General features: G+C 38.1%; 1 protein-coding gene across 1 annotated transcript in view; it reads right to left on the bottom strand.

Annotated features, from left to right (window-relative positions):
• Positions 1–3,625: 3,625 nt before the first annotated feature.
• The window catches only part of LOC139721234 (acid-sensing ion channel 1C-like), a 30,861-nt gene continuing 11,052 nt past the window's right edge, over positions 3,626–23,434 (bottom strand). Inside the window, exons 3-14 of the mRNA XM_071632556.1 lie at positions 20,584–20,609; positions 17,741–18,374; positions 14,756–14,931; positions 14,009–14,112; positions 12,420–12,583; positions 11,435–11,539; positions 10,519–10,633; positions 9,700–9,772; positions 8,854–8,911; positions 8,110–8,186; positions 6,237–6,312; positions 3,626–5,587 (exon numbers count right to left, since the gene is read on the bottom strand). Coding sequence (XP_071488657.1) covers positions 5,348–5,587; positions 6,237–6,312; positions 8,110–8,186; positions 8,854–8,911; positions 9,700–9,772; positions 10,519–10,633; positions 11,435–11,539; positions 12,420–12,583; positions 14,009–14,112; positions 14,756–14,931; positions 17,741–18,374; positions 20,584–20,609 — 1,848 coding nt within the window. The 3' untranslated portion in view covers positions 3,626–5,347. The remainder of the gene's footprint in view (positions 5,588–6,236; positions 6,313–8,109; positions 8,187–8,853; positions 8,912–9,699; positions 9,773–10,518; positions 10,634–11,434; positions 11,540–12,419; positions 12,584–14,008; positions 14,113–14,755; positions 14,932–17,740; positions 18,375–20,583; positions 20,610–23,434) is intronic.

Genomic DNA, 23,434 nt, shown 5'->3' with positions numbered 1-23,434 from the left:
CTTTTATCAAAGGGTTCGTTATGTAAAAAATTACGAGACAGTGGAGTAATCCGACAGTAGAATGGTTTCATTGTCAAATACACACACACACACACACACACACACACACACACACACACATATATATATATATATATATATATATATATATATATATATATATATATATATATTGATATATATATGTTACTTGATTCTACTTACAATTAAGCAATTTGTCGTTATTTCTTATGATCATTATGACATCATTATTATCATTGATATATTAGTAATAGCAGCAGTAGTAGTAGTACAAAATGTAGTAGGCTTGTAGTATAGTAATAGCAGTTAAAGTTTTGTCATTATCATTGTCAGCACCTTTATCGTAATTACATTACGGGACAAGGTAATCGTGAATCACATTCACCAATGTGCCTGTTCCATTATCTGTATACAAATATCTTTCAAGATTATGTTTGCTGAAAACAGAAAAAGCTATCATCGTTGATCGTGGTCGTGAATGTGGGGGGGGGGGATGAATCAATTGAGTACAACAAATAGGCAAACAGTGCTAATAATATAGGCTCAATCCCTCATTAGTTCATACAAATTACCAAGCAAATAAAGATGTATTTGAAGAATGTGTATACGAGCATTAAAGTTGACGCCTCTTATCGACTTTGCCCAACAATTACCGAACGTGGAAATATCATGTAATACTGAAAGATCGTTTGTTAGTTGGTTGACAGCCTAAATGACTGACAGATGATCGCTAACTAGCAAAGAGTTGGCTGTATTCGGCAATAATATTAATATCACACATACAGACAGACATAAATTATCATATGCTCACGTCTTTCGTCATCAGATCATACATGCATTAACATTAAAGAAAGTTTGTGTTTATAAAAAGCAATTTGGTAACAACGCATCTGCAGTAGCTAGAAAACAATTGAGTCTTTCTGTCTTGTAGGCCTGCAATGTTGTTTGCGGCTCCGAACCCATTATAAAGCATTATAGCACAGTATGATTAATTAATCTGATCATTAATGATCACGCGTTATTGAAACTGACCGAAAATCTATGCGGACTTTTCATGACCATTTTTAACTTTGTCTACAAGAGGCGCTCCACTGAAACTGAAGAGTTAATGCTTACATTATCCGACATGGCAATAATGTTGGCAAAGAAGCATAAATCCATCAGTCCGCTGGAGAAAATTAATAATCACCAGGAGCGGGATGGGAGGAAGGGGAATTAGCTGCTAATTACACCAACTGCTGGGGCCAGATATTAATGATTATGAACACGATGAACGTAATTGAACGAAACAATATACTACACTAGTCAGTCTTTAGTAGAGTCAGATCAAAGACCCTAAGTGAAGAGGCGAGACCGATCAATATCTTCGCCACCCATTGATAGTTTTTTGATTGTGGGTAAAAAATAATGCCGCCGGTAGGCACGCGTTTTTGGCAACGGAGCGAGTAAGTTATTCAGTGATTTACTTTTTTTTTTAAGTTTTTTTTTTTTTTTTTGGGGGGGGGGGGGGGGGGGTCACGGAACACTGCTGTAAAATTATAGTAAGAATTATAAGCATGATACAAACATTCGATTTAGACTCTGACAAAAAAATATAGCCACTGCATCTGCTCAATATTGTTTTACCTCCTTCAATGTCCATACGGCGTTAAAATAACCTTAGTGAGAAAATGAGAAAAAAATAAGGTAATAATGATTATAATGATGATAATCATCATCATCATCATCATCATCACCATCATCATCATTCATACTGTAAAACCAAAATGTACCTATCAATATTGAGTGATGTTGACGTATGTATGAGATTCAAGAGTTTAATCAATGGAAAAAAAATGAAAAATTGCACTTTTTAAAGCAACATGTTTGTTCTGGAATAGAAAATGACAGAGATGATATCCCATGCATTTTTTTCCTGCCGTTCTCAACATACAAGAAACAAAAACAACTATTGAACTGGTATTTTGTTAAATCTGATATTCTCGAAAATACGGAATCTTTCCAAGAAGGAAGATGTATACGTTGGTTCAGTGTTATGTCGAACGCTCTACGTTAGGATGGCGTGCACGTTCAGCGACGTTTCTGTCGTTTGTTTGGGTGAGCATTAAGTGTGATTGGTTGTCATAGTTGTCTATTTTATATGCTATTTTCTTGTTTGTGAGAAAAAAATGTAGCAAGAAAAAAAAAACGTTCTTTAAATGAAGATAAAAATGCAATCATTATTATCAAGAAAGGTTTAATTTTATAACTTTTGTTCACTGTACAAATATGAGTTTGTCATCTAAAAACAGCCTATGTAGTATCACCCGGTTAGAGAAAGACATAGCTACATTTCGAACATGAAGAGCATGTATACAATACACATTAATGATGCACGATGCACAGGTTGTAAGTGAGAACCACCCACCCACAGTCATTATAACAAATCATACCAAAAACATGATTTTCAGTTATTTTGAATGATATCTCTCAAGATGCGATTATTAATAAATAACGTGCAGGGTTGATAAAACATCACATACCAATAAACAGATACTCTGATAACTTATTGCGAATATACTAGTAATGCCACGTTCATGAACTATAATAGAAAAAAAAACACTGAAGAATATAAACAAATACATTATACACATGTATATTGCTCGGGTCGATTCCACGTGCACAGTCTTCAATTAATTTTTATTCCTTCTTGGTCTTTATTGACCAATTTATTAACACATACTTATATTTCGTTTAGCATCTTATCATAAATTATGAACCCAGCACCTGCGGGTTCTGTCCGAGTAACCCGTACTTGGCCACGCTAAATGGTTCTCGTACGCGTGTGCTTCAAGTACTATAATCATACACTAGAATCATTGTGCGTTTTCAGCTGAGGCGTCAAAGAGGACATTACAATACACTATACATAAATCATCTGACATAGGCTTACTTTATCTTTCAAATTTTAAATTTCATTATCTATTGCATTCGATGAAAGAAGGGTGTTTAACCCCATTACAAAAGACAAGTGGAACGATCCGAGAGACGTGTATATAAACGCAAATACAATGATATATAGGCTTGCTCTATACTTTTTTGTACATCATTCAAGTTTGACATGGAATTTATCAAAGCACCATTGTCACCTTGGATTCTAATACTCGAGTAAGATGAACATACACCTTAGTTGTATTTAAACCTATACACGCGCACAAGGAGAGAGATTCGAGTCTATATATACGGAATGGAGTTTATGAAGAAAATGAATGGATCGTGATTGATATTGCCTTGAATGAATGCAAAGAAAATCCATTTACGAAATAAGTAATGGTTGAGCTCAAGAAAACAACTCCAATAGAATCCGTGTTAAATCTTACACAAGCAGGTTCCTTTCTTCATCGTTAGTCCGCTTTTGTTCCAAATTTTGATTTTAAATAGGTAAATTTTATAAAACAAAAGTTACGCAAATTGAACTGATTCTAGCTTTCAGCAGGGCGACAACTCTGCAGTGACGGGGGGGGGGGACGTAATTTCTGCTCGTAATTTTTGCTGTTTTGAAGCAAATATCACCACACAAGTATAACTTCAGTAACCGGTTTTTTTCCTACTACAATTGTACGAAAGTAAGCGTGCAACATTCTCCTGCTATTTGTTGGATATTACCATGGATCTAGTAGCTCCATGATATTAGTAATGTCAAAAGACTTACGTGTAGATATGTTGCCATAACAAAACAATGAAATCAGTGATTATCATATTAACGACAAAAATCACAATCTCTGACGACTTCGTTAGAGTGTTTGTTGACATCCATTTTTCTATTGAAAATATAATCATAGCAGATGGACTTATATTTCACATAAAGTATTATAAATGCAACTACAGGAACAGGAACATACACTTACAAAATAAAAACATAAATATGTATCAGAAAGTATGGTAACCACGTAATAGTGTTTCAGAGGTTTCATTTCTTTTAGGTCACCACATAAACATCACTTTGCCCTTTGACCTTATAAAATTGATATTAGAATTTGATTTTCCATAATTGTTATTCGTCAAAAGGCATCCTGCATATGAGAGAGTGTTCCTCATCTCTGGTTATACCGTCATCAATATTCTTTCCCACTTTTGATAAATTAAAATGACATTCTATAACACTGCATCATTGATATTCAACATAACCTTTCTTATTTTGTCTAAAACGCCAACTTCTTTCAAGATGAACATTTTCAAACCTTATGCAACGTATAACGTACACTGGTCCATGATTTCGTTCCGTTGTGCATTTCACAAAAAACACGAATTAAACTTCTGTCACGCACGAGCTATAAAAAAAAGAAGAAATGCGAATCTTACACGAGGGAAACATAATGATATTGCTCTCCCTGACTTCTTGTCTGACTTAAGCGCTCTAATAATGATTGTCATCAAGCATTAAAGTATAAGTTAGATTTTTCGTCCTGATATTTCAGCCATTTGCCATAAAGATGTAATGAAATGCCCGGTACGCCTGGTGAAACGCAGTTCTCTTTTAGACTCTCCACTATTTTGTGGAACAAGAAATGTGAGTATCGTATACATGATAATATAACTGACAATCTTCTGCCCAAAAATGCAATCAAGCTGCTATGTTGTAGAACCAGCACTCAGCATCATCATGTTCCGAACGATTACCATGTGTAGCAATTCCTCAATTCTTAGTATATCCGTTCCAAATCTGTATTGCACTTGCATTACACCGAAAAACTGTTGCATCACTTGTATCGCTTTCTTAAAGCACATCAGCCTGCAAGTTCATAGTTAGAGAACTTTAGAGCCATTCAAAGGTAATGCGAGAAAATGTAACTAAGGCTTTGTAATGTAATATGAAATGTAACTTACTGACTTTTAAATGCCGGTGTTTATGGAATCTTGATGCATTTCATTTCGTTATCAATTCTTCTTTTACGTGAAATGATAAAATATTGCATTGTTATATCCGAGTTGTTATAATAAACAGTGATATACCTTTGGCTCTTATATATAATTCTTATTTACAGGATTAATTTCTCTGACTTGTGCAATCTGTCCCTTTCAGCAATAGCGAGTTGTCCTTTTTCATGGTGGTTACAACCTTGTTGCAAATACCACACTACTCACTGCGCGTGCGCACAATTCCTGAAAAGATTCCTCACCAACAGTATCCATTTTGTGTTTACCACAAGGTCATCAGTGTCACCATGTATTTGTTCCAGCAAAGCGAGGAACTCTGAAAGTCTATATGGCGATCATACGCCTTACACAGGACGTCGATAAGTGTCTCTTCAATTCATCACAGATATATATCCCCGATTATTGACGGTCACTGAAATCCTTGTGAGAAGACTACGTTCTTTTCCCCAGAGCCAGCGTTTTTCACGTCCAGCGACATGACGTCATTCCGAGAGGCGCCGCTCCTCTTTTTCAACCGCGGATCCATCATTTTCATGAAGCAGAGTTTAAACAGGTCGTAGACCAGCTCGACGAACTCGAAGATGGTCAAGACGGACACGCCGATCCAAAGCCCGACCTGGCCGCCGAGGTCACTGACCAGGGAATACCACTATTGGGGGGGGGGGGGGGGGATGCGAGAACCGGTTACAGAATACAATAGGTATAGTCATATTTTCACACTATAAAGCTTGTCTGTGTAATTACAGAGAAAGAGAGAAGATGAAAATGATTGAAAGAAGAGATTATTAAGTCATGAAGAAAGAAGGCTTTCGTTATGTGCCCTATGTAGTGCTTACTTTGAGAGATGAATTCTTTGCGGATGAAGGTAACAAAGAAAACATCAAATGATATCTGGTACACCAATCATTTTACAGTTTCAATTGATATATCTTTGATGATATCTTGTTTTTTTCTCTAAGACCCGACTATGATATCCTAAGAGTAAATCATTGTGCCTCTCCCTGGCGTCTTCGCTGGATTGAAGTAGCGTCAGATCACTGCAGTAGCTAACTACAAATAGTGAAATGAATATCCTTCTTCAACGCTTACAACTTCTGAAGTCCGACTCATTTCACTCTTTATGAGGGCTCACATTTCACAAGGAGAGAGCCAAAAAGCCCTCATATCACTTTGAGTTTGCCGAATATCAGTCATATTACACGTTATTTACCGCTAGGTCTTCTCATTAATGATTTCGCAAGTTGCAGCGCGCGAAATCACCAACCGTAATACAGAAAAGGCTCGAGCATTATACTTACGTCGTAAGCTGGCGTCTGGTATATATACTGGAACTGCAGATTGTCGTAGAAAACGCCGACTTTAACCACATTATCTCTGCGGGAATATAATAGTGTAGAAAAACACACAGACGATGATTATGATGGTGCTGATGAAAGTAGAAAGTTGAATAGATATATCTTATATTATATACTACTGATGATGATGAAAATTACGGGGAAAAAACCCAACAAAAACAAAAAAACAGGGCAAGTGCCAAAATGTGTCCCGCCCATTCGCGTAGAAGAAGTATTGTTTTTCTAACTCTCGGAAGTTCATTGACGTCGCCCATGACCATTGACCTTGTGGTGACCTTCAACTCCCCAAGAGACATTTACCTGCCATGTTTGGTCACAAACGGACATATGGATCAAAAGTTATGAGCCATAATCAAACCGCGCCGAAAAAACTTAACATTAAGCCCTAAAAGCTAATTGACCCCTGTCTGTGACCTTTGACCTTGTATGAACTTCAACTTCCCAAGGGACGTCTACCATCCAAGTTTGGTCACAAACGCAAATAGGGATCAAAAGTTATGAGCCATAATCAAAACGCGCCGTAAAAACTTAACATTAAGCCCTAAAAGCTAATTGACCCCCTGTTTGTGACCTTTGACCTTGTGGTGACCTTCAACTCCCCAAGAAACATCTACCAACCAAGTTTGGTCACAAACGGACATCGCATTATACATAAAAAATTATGAGCCATATCAACAATCGAAACACACCGGAAAAACTTAAAAGGATCGTATAGTTTTGGTTGAGACGTAATTTCAGGTTTCTAACATTTGTGTGTGTGTGTGTGTGTGAGATAATAAGACACCTTTATGAAATATGAAAGGGCGTGTAATTCCATGAGGAATTCAACGTTTATTTGATGAAAATTGGTTTTGAAATGGCTGAGATATCCAAAACAGAGCGATTCTGATAAAGTGTGGGACCCACACTTTTTTACGATCACTTTGTTTTACTTTGTTTTTCCAAACCCGATTGTCATCAAATAAACTTTGAATTCCTCTTGGAATGGTATTCTCTGTACTACATGTATTTCACAAGTGTTTTCTTGGTATCTCGCAAAAAGTTAAAAGCCCAACTCTCATCTCCACCAATACTGTACTATCCCTTTAACAATGAGCCCTAAAAGTTTGTTTTACGGGCGGACGGACGACGGACGGACAGACGCCGCATGCGATCTTCAGTCTCCCCTCACCTCCGGTGGACTCGACAAAATACTTGATAAGAAATCCCCACCTGAGCAATATTACAGGGTCTCGAAAATAGCGTTGTATAGTAGTTTTTTAAGGGAGTTTCGCGTGATTATATTTTCAACTATTTCAGAGTGTTGAAAATGTTTGCACTCCATATTATGCTGTTTAGAAAATGACGCCACTTTTTATGACAACATTTCCCAAAGAGTTCATAGTTTGTGAAACGATGTCATAAAAACAATATTGTGATATCAGGCACTGCTTCGACGAACACAGTAGGATTCATCTACTACACGAACATCGCATTCACCACTTCTTGTCTCATTTTCCCCTTCCTCCGTGTATACTAGATTATTTTCTTATTACTGAGAATGTCAACAAATATATTATTATTCTGCCTAATTTCGAGTTCTGTGTGAAACCATGAGCCTCGCGGTGCCTCCACTATTTTGAGTCACCTCTGCCAATAGTTTTAAACCAGAAACTCCAAACGCAGAGAGCATAATTATTGTAGGCCTGTAAGACCGTATCAGTACATAATGATTATGCTCTCATCGATATTCGATGTCGCCATAGTACGACAACCATCATTACACTTTCAAAGCTTTCTCGCATGGGCGTGTACCTCATGGGCCAGCTCTACTCACTCAATAAAATTAGGATCCTGAGTAAGCTGTCTTCTAAGTGAGTCTGATATTTCTGCGATTCCCTCCTTGACTTCGTCCTGGAAGTGAGAAAACATTTAAAAAATGAAATACGACAGACGGTATAAGACCCTTTCCTACAAAATATAACGTTAATGAAGAGTTAAGCAGACTTCTTAATGACATTTTTTTTTTTGATCGAGAAAAGCAGTAAGTAAGCCTCGTGTCAAAGGCAAAATTATGTCGAGAGAGGTAAAGTTGGTTTACAGCATCAAGTTCATTAGGAATCAGTCAAGATGATTTTTTTTTTTCACAACCAATCTTGATTTGAAAGCAAATCTAATTTACAGAGCACATTTCAAATCAAAAGATGCGACACTAGCTTCAACAAACAAACTAAAAAAAAAATGCAACAAAACTTAATCGAAAGCAGTAAACAAGATTTCAACATCACGCCACATAAACTGAGGGGAAAGCAGAATTTACCAACACATTAAAACCAACACAACTTTTATAATGGAATACGTTTCGACAGCACACATGGATTATCTCCTGACATCTGTTTCACGTTTGATCACGCAATTGCCTATTATATTGTACTGTAAAGTAACATCCATGTATGGGCACATCAACAGAAGTAGGCCTACATTCTTACATTATGCATACAAACTACGTCAACTTTAAATTCATATATGACAACATCCGTCTGCAGGTTTTTCAAATAACTAAAAATGTATTAAATCTTACCATATATCCATCGTTGGGCCAGTGAGCTTCGGATATCGTGTAATGATAGTTTTGTTGACTGCATGAATTAGACAGAGGCGGAAGAGAACACAAACATGTTTCAATATGCAAATCTGCAGTATCCACATCGCAGGGATTGATTCGAAATCGGATGTATGTTGGAAAGTCTTACAAATTATGTATAACAACACTTAAAAAAGCTCGAGCACATCATTGTATATAACGAATTATAGATAATAATAAGAATTATAGAACAAAATGGTGATAATAATAATCGTAATTGACCGGCAAATGCGTGTCCTTGTATATTATCTACACTCTTCATAATATGCACAGCGAATGGGACGTTCTGTAAGCGAGACTTGCCTCTATTCTTATTACAGGATTCGACAGTTGCCCTGATTCATTGTTTTTTTTTTCTCTCTAAGATTTAGGTTTATTTGTATAGCAATACTTCTATAATCATAAAACCTTTATTTCAATTTTTAATGCTGATTCCTTTTAACGCTCTTTCATTTTATGTACCGACTTTGTGATTGTATATTGATTGCGCCATAATAGCATGTACCATGTTAGTTTACGAATAAAGCTGAGATATCTGGTCCTGGGGGTGCATGCTTCGGGCAGGATTCGATCCCAGAACCTACACCTTTACACGCCAGTATACTATATACGCGTGTAAAATAAGGACATAGGGCTTCAGCTATAGTGGTGGCAATCTTAGTCACTTGATTGAAATGTGTGTGACTTGGTAATTGTATACTCAGTATATAATATTTTTGACTGCATTTGATTAGCGTCTATGCGTGTCTGCGTAAAATAAGGGCGATGGGTAGACATACTTACCGGCAAGGCATTGTACAGTTGCACGGAATTAAACCCAGGGTATAATTTTCCTCAATCTGATCAACACACTCGTCTGCAAGGCAAAAAGAGGCAAATATTACTACTTTATTATAGAGGATCTAAAAATCAAGCAACGAACTCGACAAGACATCCCAATCAATTTTGCAATCAGGATGCATGACATCTAAAACATAAGTGCTAATTTGCAGACTTATTTACAAGGAATGATGAAAGACAAATGGTGCTATGCATTGATATCCACGGTGAATTTCTTTCTTCAATGATCGAGATACGCAGCTTCTTTTGACTTTATATGTTTGAAGATGAAATCATGGTCGTCTCAAAAAGTAGGAATAACACCATGGCCACAAATCAGATGTTTTGCATGCCCGCCAAAATCGTATGATTCATGTTGACAAGAATCTCTCTTCCGATTTCAGGCTCCCGCAAACAACAACATCAACAACAACAACAACAACAACAATGATAATAATAATAATGATGATGATGATGATGATGATGATAATAATAATAATAGTCATAATATTGATAATAATAATGACAATAATAATTAAAATGATGATGATAATAATAATAATAATGATATTAACAGAATCATGTGTCGGGTTTGCTGCATCCGATTATACTGAAAAGTTGGTAAGATATACCAAGTACATGTACACCATGGCATCGGATGACTATTTTGATTTACCTGCAAATCGAATATGAAAAAACGTAAAGTAAATCGTTATCATCGCAGAAGTGGGTAATCCTTTGTTATTACTTATAGCAACTATGTATTCACACGATGTCTGTTACCTATTCTGGGAATCGAAGTGTTGCACACAGGGATCGAGTTATCGTATCGGTAGCGAGGATCGGCGCATTTACAGTTTTCCAGCACTCCTTTGAAGAAGCAATTCTTCTCACAAGTCTAGAAACAAAGAGAGAGATAGAAGAAAACTATGAATGTTGCTATGGAGACGGGTATGCCTCCGCCATGATGCATGGTTCTCCGAGTAGGTTTAGAATATATCTTGAAATTGTGGGACGACAGTTTCTCATAAGTGACAAAAATTGGCATTTTTTTTTTGTAAACAGGCATTTTTCCAATATTGACATGTATGTCAAAAACGTTTTGAATTTTTACTTTCCTTGAGCTAGGTCTCATCGGAGTGGATGGCAAATTGTTTATGAGTGCAGATATTTAGGGATTTGAACATTTTCGTTAGTTTTATTAAGTTTATTAAGTTTATGCATTGAGTGACCTCAAAGGTATGGAGAAAAGAAGCGATTTCAGCGTTAAATAGTAGATTTTTAGCATTTTCACTCTACCTTTGACCTTTGACGGAAGGACGAACGGACAGACAGAAGGACGGCGGATGGACGGACATCCCGAAAACATAATGCCTCCGTCATGTCCGTCAACACTTCATGGCGGGGGCAATAAAGACAGTATAGGGGATATAGACATTACTCGTGTAAAGAGAAAAAACAACAACAGCAACAATTAATGACAACACCGCAACCACCACCACCACCACAAACAACAACAAAACAACAACAACAGCAAAATGAGGACAGTGATGCAGAATCAAAAAATGCATTCTGTCCGGCGACCTTCAACTTCATATTATTTACTCTCTTTCCAAAATACACCTGGCTTACACGAAAACACAACCGTGACAACTGACTGACCAATATTTCTTGATCAGTATATCGATGGCTCTCTTACCGATCTTGAATAGTCGAGATGGGAAAACTTGTCCCTAAAAATATTGCCTTCTGCGAAGTCTAAGGAGCAGTTCGTGTAAGGATGTCCTAATCTCTCGATGTCCACCTGCACAATAGAGTGTCACATTTTATACATCACTTTATAAATGTCATTTCACGCTATATGACAGAGTATCACGTTTTATACATCAGTTGAAATTCATTTCACACTGTATGATATCATGTAACGCTACTTCCCTATTATGCATTTCCTACTCTATATAGGTCCACCCAATTCAACATCTTATACACTGCTATCAATCTGTGTTTACTCAATATATCTGTGTGAGAGAGATAAGAGTACAACTGGAGGCTGGAGCAAAACAATTTCCATTTTCTGGCAATATCGTGTTGTCTGCACAAACAAACAAACAGAAAAAAGTAAAGAAAGAGAGTTAAAACTGACTAAGAATAAAAATACATATGCGGGCACCTACATGGTATGTATAGTGCTAACGACAATATATCATTGAAAAATATACATGTATGTCTTAAAATGCGGCATATCCATTTATGGATTTTGGGCTAGCCAATAGACTGTTCCAAAAGTACATTGTGTTTGTAATTCTTACTACCGCCCTCACTGATGTGTATCATTTGTATATGGAGGTCAGTGAATGAAACCTAGTAAGACTCTCAAATTCGAGGTTCCCGTATCGAATCCCTCGGGAGCAGCAGCTGTCAGTGTCCGTATAGGTGTCCACAAACTTTGTTTTCATTGTCTATAGTTCTTCAGTGCACATGGCAACTCGGGGCGCAACAATCCCACAGCTAAGCATTTTATGACCACGTAAAACGATAATAATCAGCGCAACACACACACTTTCTAAGAGCATTTCAAAACTTGTATGATGGTTACGCCAACGCTACACCCCACCCCACCCCACCCTACCACGCCCATATCAAAAGGAGAGGAACATGCTATGGGAAGTATGTTTTCAACCTACCAGCGATAGTCCCACCGAAGTGTGGGCCCCTGGCGCCAAATTGATGCCCTGGTCCTCGGGGAAGGGCATCTCATGCTGGTTGTGGATCAAGAGCCGGATGCCCGCCGAGGGTTGGATGGTGGAGATGTACTCTGACTGGTCGATGTACAGCTCCAAAGACAGGCCTAGTAAAGAAATACACCGACAGGTGGCGACATATAGTGAACGCTGGCTTGTCTTTGATAACAAGCTCACAGTAGCCAAAAAGGTTACATGCTATCTATCTATACTGGTATATGCAACCTCTTGCAAAGGGAACTGACACATCATTATTCGAGTTAACGTTAACCAAATCCACCCTCCCTGAAACAAACAAACAAACATGACGATGACAAGATTTAATTCAAATGAAACACAAAATAGCAAACATATCAAACAGTTCTACAAACTGACAATATGGGTGACTTCCAGATTGCAGTGATATCAGCCACAATCATAGAGCGGAATGCATATCATAATTTTGTGTTGATTATAAATACTAATTGCATACAGAATAATGTAGAAGCATTTCATCGGTCAATAATGAATCAGCAAGCTTCTGTCTCCTCATGCTAAATATTACCAACTTTTAAAGTACAATTCAATGTGGATGATTTGTGAACTTCCTTTGTTTTTATTTACATGAAAAGTAATTAATTCACCTTCACTTTGAACAAGACCACAAAGTCATGACTGGAAAGAGGAATCTATCCGAATGTAAAATCAATCTATGTGTCTATTTATTATTATTTTGGTTTTTTTTGCCATGGTGCTTAAAGGGAATGGCTAGTAACCGATCAGTGGGAATCACTGGGAATGCTGAGGGATAATAATTATTCCAATCCTTGTGGGATTCATTTGAGAGTATACATTATATATCTACTGTTGTGTGAAATTTATTTGCTTCAGAATGGTCTCATATTCAAGTAATGTGCAAATTAATGCCCCGTCACTGACCAGGCACGCTAACTTAGAAACATTAAACTGCACATTACTTGAATATGAGACCATTCTGAAGCAAATAATTTTCACACAACAATAGATATATCATGTACTCTTAAATGAATCCCACAAGAATTGGAACAATCATCCCCCAGCATTCCCACTGAATCCCACTGATCAGTTACTAGCCATCCCCTTTAAGGCAATTTGAACCTTCCCATATAGGACACTGACCTTTTAACTAAAACCACGTTCAATTTTGAATACAATCAATACCAAGATTATACTCATACTTGATATGTAAAGAAATGAATATCAAAATTTCAAAGACTACTCTGTGATAGCAAAATAATATGTAAATAAGAATGTGAACACATCAAAATGTCTTTAATCCTCATCCACTGGTTTGTTTGAATTACAAAGATCAAAAATTTTCATGGGGTTAGGATTTTTGCCCGAGCAGGACCTTACTTTGGGGATGAACTCCCAAAATGAATTTAAATGATTTCATCTGAACGTCTTCAGATGTGGAGATAACACTTTATAAGTTCTCATTTATCATCATCACAGATACAACGGAACTATAGTGGGGAAAGAATAACGTATCGAGGCGACTGACGTGTACTCACCATACAACGGTCCAATTTTGGAAACATTTAACACTCTTCCCTTGGAACCCGAGTTGAAAGTGAAACAGTTTCCGTACATGTAGTTGTAAAAGTGCGTGAAATTTCTGCAGGTTTAAGAACATCGGTTAAGAAATACACAATAAGTAGGGTTTTGAGGGCGCAACGAATACTCGATGGGTGATTTTTTTTTTAAAGATCTTGTTTGATATGGGGCAGTAATTTTATGATTTCTTCAAGTCCGAAGAGCGAGTACTGCAAAAGACAAGGAGAACCACAAAGAATCGTGAATACAAATCAAAGAAAGACAAAAGCACGATGAACCATAATATGGTTAAAAAAAAGAAAAACTCTGAAGTACTTGTGATGAGCCTACACTACCTATAATGTTCACTGTCATATTGGTTTCAATAATTGTATTTAGATATTATGGAGTGGTTGTATACATAATAATTGCTGTGAATTGTTTTACTTATCGCCTTTGGGTCTAGATTTCTTCTCTTGGCGAATGCATTAAAAATGCTTCTCGACCGCCCACATAGAAATTTTGGCTCCAGAGTATCGCAGATACTTCACCCTTTGTCATGCCTCGGCTTACAGACTCTCTATAGCCGTCCATGCTCTCATGCGTGTTTCCCATGCGCAAAGTTCTCTTTTATACACTGTCATTATATATTCACGATGTTAATCACATGTCGATGATCGATAAATCGTATATCGATGTATGTTCAAATGGATTCAATTTCTTACTCTGGAAAGCAGGGGAAATTCTGGAAGTAGCAGCTGAGGAGCATATCATCCAGTTTGTGGCCGGTCTCGTTTCGTTGGTCATAGGGCGCGCTGCCGATAATATCGATCGCTTCCTCTAACTTATCGACTCTGTCGTCCTGATCGGTCAGATCCACGTTCTCCCAATCTTGATATTTCTGAAAAGGCAACAATCAAAATGGAAAGGATATCTCAGCATTAGGGGGCGTTATATTGCTTACAACGATAATTACCTGGTGACTCGTTATTAATCAGGTGCATGGTTTGGATAAACATACGTTGCAAAGAGTAAGTAGGCTACATTGCATAACAAAGAGCAGGTTTTCCCTGATAACCCAAAGGAGCAGTTATCTTTTCCTTTGTGCGTGTTGCAATGTATACGTCGTCGTGGCAAGTAGTTGTATTATTCCCATGGTATTATAAGACACACATACAAATTAAGGTCCCATTTTTCGTTGTAGAATATCAAATTGACGACACATTTCAGTCCAAAATTTATTTGTGCTGCCTTAATTAATTTTCCCACCACCACGTATCAACCATCTCAAAAAATCACCAACAAACAAGCAATAAAGTAAAGAAGCAGACGCATATCTCTGCCACAATAAATTCATCAAGTCCTGTCAGAGGAAATATTGCCGATCATGCGGAAACATAACTCATGTAACAGTGGCGTGAGTGATTAGAAGTATTGCCGGTTAATAGGAATGCAGAAAATCTACCGAATCAGGACGGAACGGTCATATGACAAAAGGGAATGAAAATTGCATAATAGTTTACAACCAAAACACCGAACATTGGCAAGATCGTTATCACGGAGATAGTGTGTTGTGTATAGCGCCATGGACACAATGCTCTCATAGCGACATTATCATGTTACTCTCGGCCTGTTGACTATCTACTAACAGAGACACATGCGAAGGCTCGTGTTTACATCAAAGACTGCATCGAGCCAGGGATCGGTGTCTGGCGAAACCACCTCCCTGATCGTGCCCAGCACCACGAGGTGTGGATATTTGACCGAGTATTGTTGACAGGCGTCAAGTTCTCTTTTCATCCTTTGTGTCATCGGTTAACTTGCCAGACGTTGTTCAGTTCATCTGTCTATCACAAAGTCTCATTTCATTCTTTCTTATTGCTTTGCTTTCCAAGTGAAAGCAATATAAATAGTTGAAAAGGGGAAGAGAAAGACTTTTCTGCTTATTATGCGAAACACTGTAGTGCGACACCCAGAAAAAAAATGAAAATGAAAAATATATTCAAATGATCCCGAAATAGATCGGACCTCGACTGAATACACACAAAGAGCGCACTACATGATTCTTCACTCCACCACTTGAGAGATGAGAGTGTTATGTGATTTTGTTGGTGACGTGGTTTGGAATGGAGAGAACCAATACGTACCAAGGCGTTCCATGCTCCGGTATTATTAACTCATAATTAAAGATGGCGACACGGAACTTGACTTTACACCGCGAGACGTAAAGCCTTGTCATTTTTTTTCATTTGTTTCGTTTGATGGTAATTATGATGAACATCAGCTATAACATGGCGCCATTTGTCTTTTAAGAACTTTCGAATTCTTTTATTAACGTCATCAAACTCAAACTGGTGTATAGCCATGAAGAAAATCGGTTCAAACGTAATGCTAATGGATATTGATTTCAGTAAATAGGCCATGGCAATCTGGATGTACTCAGGGTTACATAGTAGCAACGTCCAATGACGTCAGCTAAAGCTGACAATACAAATTTGCATTTTTGATACATTAATTTGGTTGGCTCATAAATTTTGAACACTTAATCCTGGGCATAATGAAGTGAAGTGTGTTTTTATTGCTCCCCACTGTTTGTCAAGCATGGCTACACTCAACTAGGTGAAATGGTCGCGGTGTGTCGACAATGTTACCATCAACAAGATTAAAATAATCCTCTACAACAGTGCATCAAAAAAAAAAAGTCGCCAAATGTTTCACATGGAAGTAGATGTGTATTCATACATAAACACACAAATGTACAACAAATGATAAGTATACATGCTATATTTAGACAAGAAAGCATTTTGTGACCAACATACGATCCAACTCTAACAAGTCTACATTTCACAAACATGACCAAGTGTCCAATCGTACTCTGTAATATTCCTATCACTATCCGAAGCTACGTCAGTTGCGTTTAGCACGCAGTTTGTTAATTTTTTAGGGGTGAAGTTTCGCTCAAATGATTTGAAATATCTTTAAATAGTAAAATCAGACAGTTAATTTAGAGGTTTTCTTTCGAAGGTTGTCAGTGGAATTGTGGCATGTCAGTTTGCCATTTTTCATCGTCACGTTTGTGTTTACGTTTCAATTCAAACTTAATCCCAGTCCGTGGAACCGAAGGAAATTGCAACCGGTACGGTATCCTATATGTTGGAATTGCTGTTAACAATTCTGGGCCCCATTTCATTAAAAAAAAGTGATATCATAGCAACTCTTGTTGGAATGAAAATTGTCATGGTAACTACAAGAATTCAGCTTCCTGATTGGCTGTTGCTATGGGAAGTTGCCATTCCAGCAAGAGTTGCTATCCTAACATCTTTTATGAAATGGGTCTTTGATGTTTGCTAATTTCGAAACTCGGATTTCTAAGCGTCTTTCATTGAAATGGAACACTTGATTATCGTTGCATTTAGACCACGGGTGATGCACTACACATGCAGAGCTGAAATCTGTCTTCAAAATTGACATACATTCCTATGCACTTTGATCATTATTTTTTTTTACAACGTGGCTCCGGTGAGTTGATCTATTTGAAGTAGCATTCCCAGACGAAAAACTCGTCTCTATTTCACATTTCGACTAACTAAACCTAAACTTCAACCCAAGTTGAACCCAAAAGGGGGAAAATGACAGAACAGAACTATATGTATACAACACAGATAATAACATAGATGTTGCACGTTTGAGTCATGTTTCCCTTTAATCACCTCGGCACGCATCGACAAAGATTGTCTGGTTGATGAATTATTCGATCTTCCTTCCAAGTCTTGCGTTGAACTGGCTGTTTCGGCAGGCCAAATGTCGTCGCGATTGAGGCCATATTCGGTCAGCTCATCGAGTTTTGATGCCATAATGGGATTCAGGTTGCAGACCGTGATGGCGGGGAAGTCGAGGTGCCGAAGTCGGACAAAGTCGGTGTTGATGTTCACATCGTGCTTGAAGTAAGCGATGAGTAGCGTCGTGAATTGCCAGAGAACCACGCAAAGGCCGGCTAGAAAGATGGCAAGCCAGAGGCCACGTCGATAAGGATTCGTCGCTCGATATATGTTGGGAAGACCGTGCGCGCCGATGGCGCCAATTCGTGAGCCAACGACAAACAGAATCTCCTGTTCGTCTCCCCGATCACTAGTGATCGTTTGGCGATCTTTCGCTTCGTCAAACTGTGACGATATAACGCCTCCGCGTGTATCGGGGCTTTTCGCTCTCGAGCTCTTCAGGTAATCGAGCACACGAAATCCTCCGAGATGTTTGGTAGATCCCCGCGACGAATCAGACCAGGCCACTTTCTTGATCTTCGTTTGTTTATTCTTTGTAGCCATGGCCGTCTCAGTGTTCGGCAAGCTGGTGTGAAAACAATTGAATGGGCGGGCTTTAAAACACTGATAGCTGTATATCAAAATGTTGTCTTTCAACCATGTCAGCAATGCCAGACGTCGCGCAAAGCTGATGACTCCTGAAATCAGGTCAATATCCTTCACCAGTGGTCACCATGTCACCACAAAATGATTCTCATCAAAGTCTGAAATTTATTAACCGCAGATTTCAAATACATTTTTTTAAACAAAATATCATTACACCTCTATCTTCCAAAAGTTCCACCATTTGCATCAAATAAGTAGCGTCGAAACATGAACTCGGTTATGTCTGGTTATAGTCAGCATGAAAACAAAATTACACAATCGGCGTTGTGTTAGCGCACCTTGAGATCCTTAGACGTTGGTCATATTGGACTGATTTTGTCCTTTCGTTAGAGCTAAATCAATACCTAAAAATGTTCGTGTTGATGATCCGGAATGGCGCCAGAGAACCAATCTGTGAAGGCAGCTGTGCTTGCATCGTCACCGAGAACAGAGACTGTTATTTATGCAATCGCTAATCACTAAAGCGGTTGTTATCACCAGGAGTAGTTGGGGCTTCGTATAATACTTATGACGTTCGGATGTGCATTGTTCATCGATGATAGTGGCAGGATTAGTGTCATCAGGCCACACTGAGATTCTTGCGAGTCCTTGGAGCAGCTATTGACAGGTTTAATGAATCGCCAGGCACTCATTCACTCGCTAACTCGTCGACAGTCGCAAACAGCGCGGTATTAACCCTTCCAAAGACTCGACGATACAGCATTCCCAGGGAGCTGTCATTTCCCGTCTAGGTTTACTTCATATCCGGCAAGACCAATGTCATAGCGGCATTCATATTTACTGAAACCTTTGTTTAACACCTACAAACAACTTCGTCCTGATGTCGTTTAAAGTGACAGTTATGCAGTATTTAGTTAACAGGTTTGATTGATGAGGCCACAACATTCTACCTGCCGCACAGTCACCTGCTGCCAGCGAGCATGCGCCAGATCACGGAGTGATAGGCCTATCACTTTCTTCCACACCACTAGGCATTACCTGTCAGCAAATTGATAGGTCTATGCGCTTTTAATGATGGACACAATAAGTATACCATTACGCCGCCATTTCTGCTTTTGGTTTTAACTCTGGTTGCTGTGGTGATCACTAACTGCATGGCCCCGACAGCATTTCCGTTGTTTCCTCACTTTCCTCAAATCCTCTCGCGTGTATATGCCATTTTCTACCTCCTCCATTCCTTCTTCGTCTGTCGCTCTTTCCTCCAATCTATAACCCCCCCCCCCCCATCTCTCTCATTTTCTTATTGGATAGCATTGTCATCTTTTATTATGAGACACAACAGCTGTTCTTGTGTTATCCGTATAGATGACGGTGGTTTTTTTTTTTCACTATGTATGCCCCACCCTTTAGGTACACTCAATACGTCTTACGTTTCAGTCGCCTCATATAGCGCAGAAATTTTTATGTAATCGCGACCACTGTCAACCACGAGTGAAGCGTTCCCAAAATTATGAGTTTTTCCTTTTCTTCAAAAAAAAAATGTCAGTATGATGTTGTAGTTTACAAGCTACTTATATTTACAACAGCATATGTCTTATGACACATCTCCTGCCACAATTAACTACTACTTGTATTCTTTGATGTATACTTTAGCAATAAATCATAACATTCAATAGTAGTTATGGAGTAATGAAATAAGACATTAAAGTATTGCATTGTATCAAGGTAGGATGCCTTAAAGGGATGGTGTAATTTTGGTTGAGATGGGGCTTCGGGTTTCCAACTTCTTTGTGAGACAATGAGAAACCTCTTCTGAAATATTACAGAGCATACAATTCTAAAAGGAAATCAACGTTTATTTAATGAGAACCGGCTTTAGAACGGTTGACATATCCAAAAACAAAGAGGTCCTATTAAAAGGTGGGACCCACCTTTTATCAGGACCACTCTGTTTTACTTTCTTTGGAATATCTCAACCATTTAGAACCCTTTTTTTAATCAAGTGAATTTGAAATTCCTCTTAGAATTGTATGCATTGTAATATTTCATAAATAGTTTCTAATTATCTCGCATAAAGTTGAAATCTGAAGCCCCCATCTCAACCACAACTAGACAATTCCTTTAAAACTTACTGACGAGCCACTAGAATCATTTCGTCTCTCCATCCGTATATTATAATCCCTCCTGACCGTTGTCTCTTGTCTCCCCTCTCCCTCTTTTGTTAGAAATAAAAGAAAGAAAATGAAAAAGAAAATCGAGAGGCGAGTGCGCCCCAATCTAATTTTGTAAAGGCGCCTCCCCTTCACGAAATTCCTGGATCCGCCCCTGTTTTACATGTCTCATAACAACATCCATTCCCTTTCCCCCGCTACGTGAATATGTGATCTCATCATCCACGTCAGCTCATGTGAAATTGAAACATTCCTCAAAAGCCATTTTCCACATTATCAAAAGCGAAGCCCAATCCTTCGTGAAGATGAATCGATCAATGTTGACAGGTATAATAGATGATCTGGGTGTGACGCACGATAGCATTTCGGAACAAAATTAAGTGGATGATGGGATTAGCCATCGAGTTGGCAACAGAATATGTTGTACTATCTTACTATAATGGAAGCCGTGTTATTTTCTATCCCAAAAGATACACAATAGTAAACTACTCTAGTGATTATCTACCGCCCGCAATTACTCTTTTATTTTCGTCCTTACCTGCTAAAATTGAATCGCTTTTCTTAAAAATTCTTGAAACACTATAAAGATATATATCATAGTCATTAATTAATTACACCCCCAATAGCAATTGGTTATAGTACTCTCGAAGTATATTCAGTCCTACTGTATTCAAGACCGTGTATAGAGACTTCAACGGCTGTGAGAACAATTGGTTGTGGCTTGAATAATGTAAACTTTATCACTATTATAGCTTCAGACATTGAACAAAATAATGCATAAAAAAACAGGTCTCAAAGCAGAATAATGTTTAAACATTGATGCCCTGAAGCAAAAACACACGCCAGTATATGAAAACGAACGCACACACTGACATGCATACGAAGGCCTACATCATTATTGTCTCCATCTCTCTACAAGAATTCCTTTTACCGTCGAAAAATTCTGTAATGAGTTTTATGACCGCAAGCTGTTGAACATAAAATATGGCATAATTGTCTTTAAATGAAAAGTGAAAAAAAAAACTTCATAAGTTTCAGCTTTCATTTAAAATCTCTCTTTACGGTCCCATGGAAATCATGACACATTTTAGGGAATATCAGACTATTAGAATCGCATGATTGATCCTGTCAGAATTAATCTACTCATCGGCGTTGCACCCCCGCCGTATCGCTTCAAAAACAAATCGGTGGTAAGAGGAACCCTCCTTGTGTGGGAGTGCTTCTAATCAAACTCGAGTAATGACCAGTGCTTAGTGACTGTTGGTAACGAAAACAAGACCTAATATTTCAAATTTCGTCTACGAGTCGATCAGCCCACTCGAAGATAAATTGGCTAATGCGAACATTATTATAATCAATCCAGTCCAGTTTCTCCCAAAGTTTATCTAATGTCTCAAGCCGCGTATAAAGTGACGAGCGTAATGAACGTGTCAAACGTCATAATGACCTTCTTGCAAGCCCACTATACCATTCTATTTTCGGATGTATGTGAACCAACCTTCTCTTTTTCTCCTCATCCCTACATGCTTTCTATCACCTTTATTTTGTCTCATCTCATTCGTTGCCCCTCTTGAAAAGTCGGGCTCTTTCGCACAGGTGTCTAACAATATTTTTGGTTTCTTATAATAATGCCCACGGGCACAACGTATGCTACTGTGTCAACACGGTCCACATCAAACAATGATGATAACAATGTTGACGAACATAAGACGTGTAATGGAGGAAACGATCGGTAACAACATTTGAATATTACAATAATAACAATGATCTGATTTTGTAATATATGTATATATGTAGGACCTATATGTATACGGTTTAATCCTTGGTCACATGATACTGTATTATATATATATATATATATATATATATATATATATATATATATGCATATATATGTTTATATCTATATAAGTGTCGAATTTGCAAATAATGATAATATTACAAATCATATTCTTTGAACTCAATGAACGGTCATGTGTTTACGCCGAAACCATCTGTTTTGTTTGTTTGTTTGTTTGTTTGTTTTTCTAGTATGGCAGTGACTTTGAAATCATGAATATATTTTTATCTTGAACAAATATAAATGCCCAAAGCAGGATAACGCCTACGATACTGAGACTCAGTAAAGTATATATCAAACATGACAGTTAATGCCTACTCTTGCAGACGAAGTGGCGTCTAGCTCATATGACGGTTTTCCTACTCGACTACGGTTTAATGAAGGTAATATGACAGTCCAGGCATGGTGTGTGTCCTGTGCTGAGAGGACGGGTAATTAGCAAAAATAAGGAATGGGGTTCCGTTTTGGGCGCAAACTCCGTTTTTTTTTTCAGAATTGAGGTTTGGGAGATTCGACCGTGATAATCATCTGCCATACCTCTAAATTAGTGCAGATTTGGTTTCTCTCCGGTATCAGAGTAACAGGTGTAATATCCGTAGATCGCTGGTAAGAGCATCTCAAACACCGCATTTAAGTTGTTAGCTTTATGATTTCTGAGCACACTCCGCCATGGCCGTACTGGTTAGCGATGTCGGCGCGCATCACTGGCTGGTCTTGCCTCCACGGCGCACCCTGTCATCTCGGAGAACAATTAATCTTGTCAAGCCTTCTTGCATTTTTGTCCAATAATCCACCTTTTATATACATAGGACGAAGCCGATTGTTTGCGAACGTCAGCCTCTTGACGGCTGAGATCACTTTGAATTGTCGTTCATCGGCACTCTGATTGAGAATCGGGGCGTGTTATGTCTTGTTTGTTTTTTGTTTCGTTTTAAAGTGTCCCGCGACCACTTTGGAGAGATGACACGTCGCCTGCATTTTCGATTGCTCTTCTTGTTGCTATGGCGGGATGATGTCGTATTTAATGTA

Source organism: Diadema antillarum, unplaced genomic scaffold (genome assembly GCF_040938485.1).
Source record: "Diadema antillarum isolate AM-2024a unplaced genomic scaffold, OU_Dant_1.0 scf00000140, whole genome shotgun sequence".
Lineage (NCBI taxonomy): Eukaryota > Metazoa > Echinodermata > Echinoidea > Diadematoida > Diadematidae > Diadema > Diadema antillarum.
Note: the sequence above shows the minus strand (reverse complement) of the source record. Positions and strands in the feature narration are given on the sequence as shown.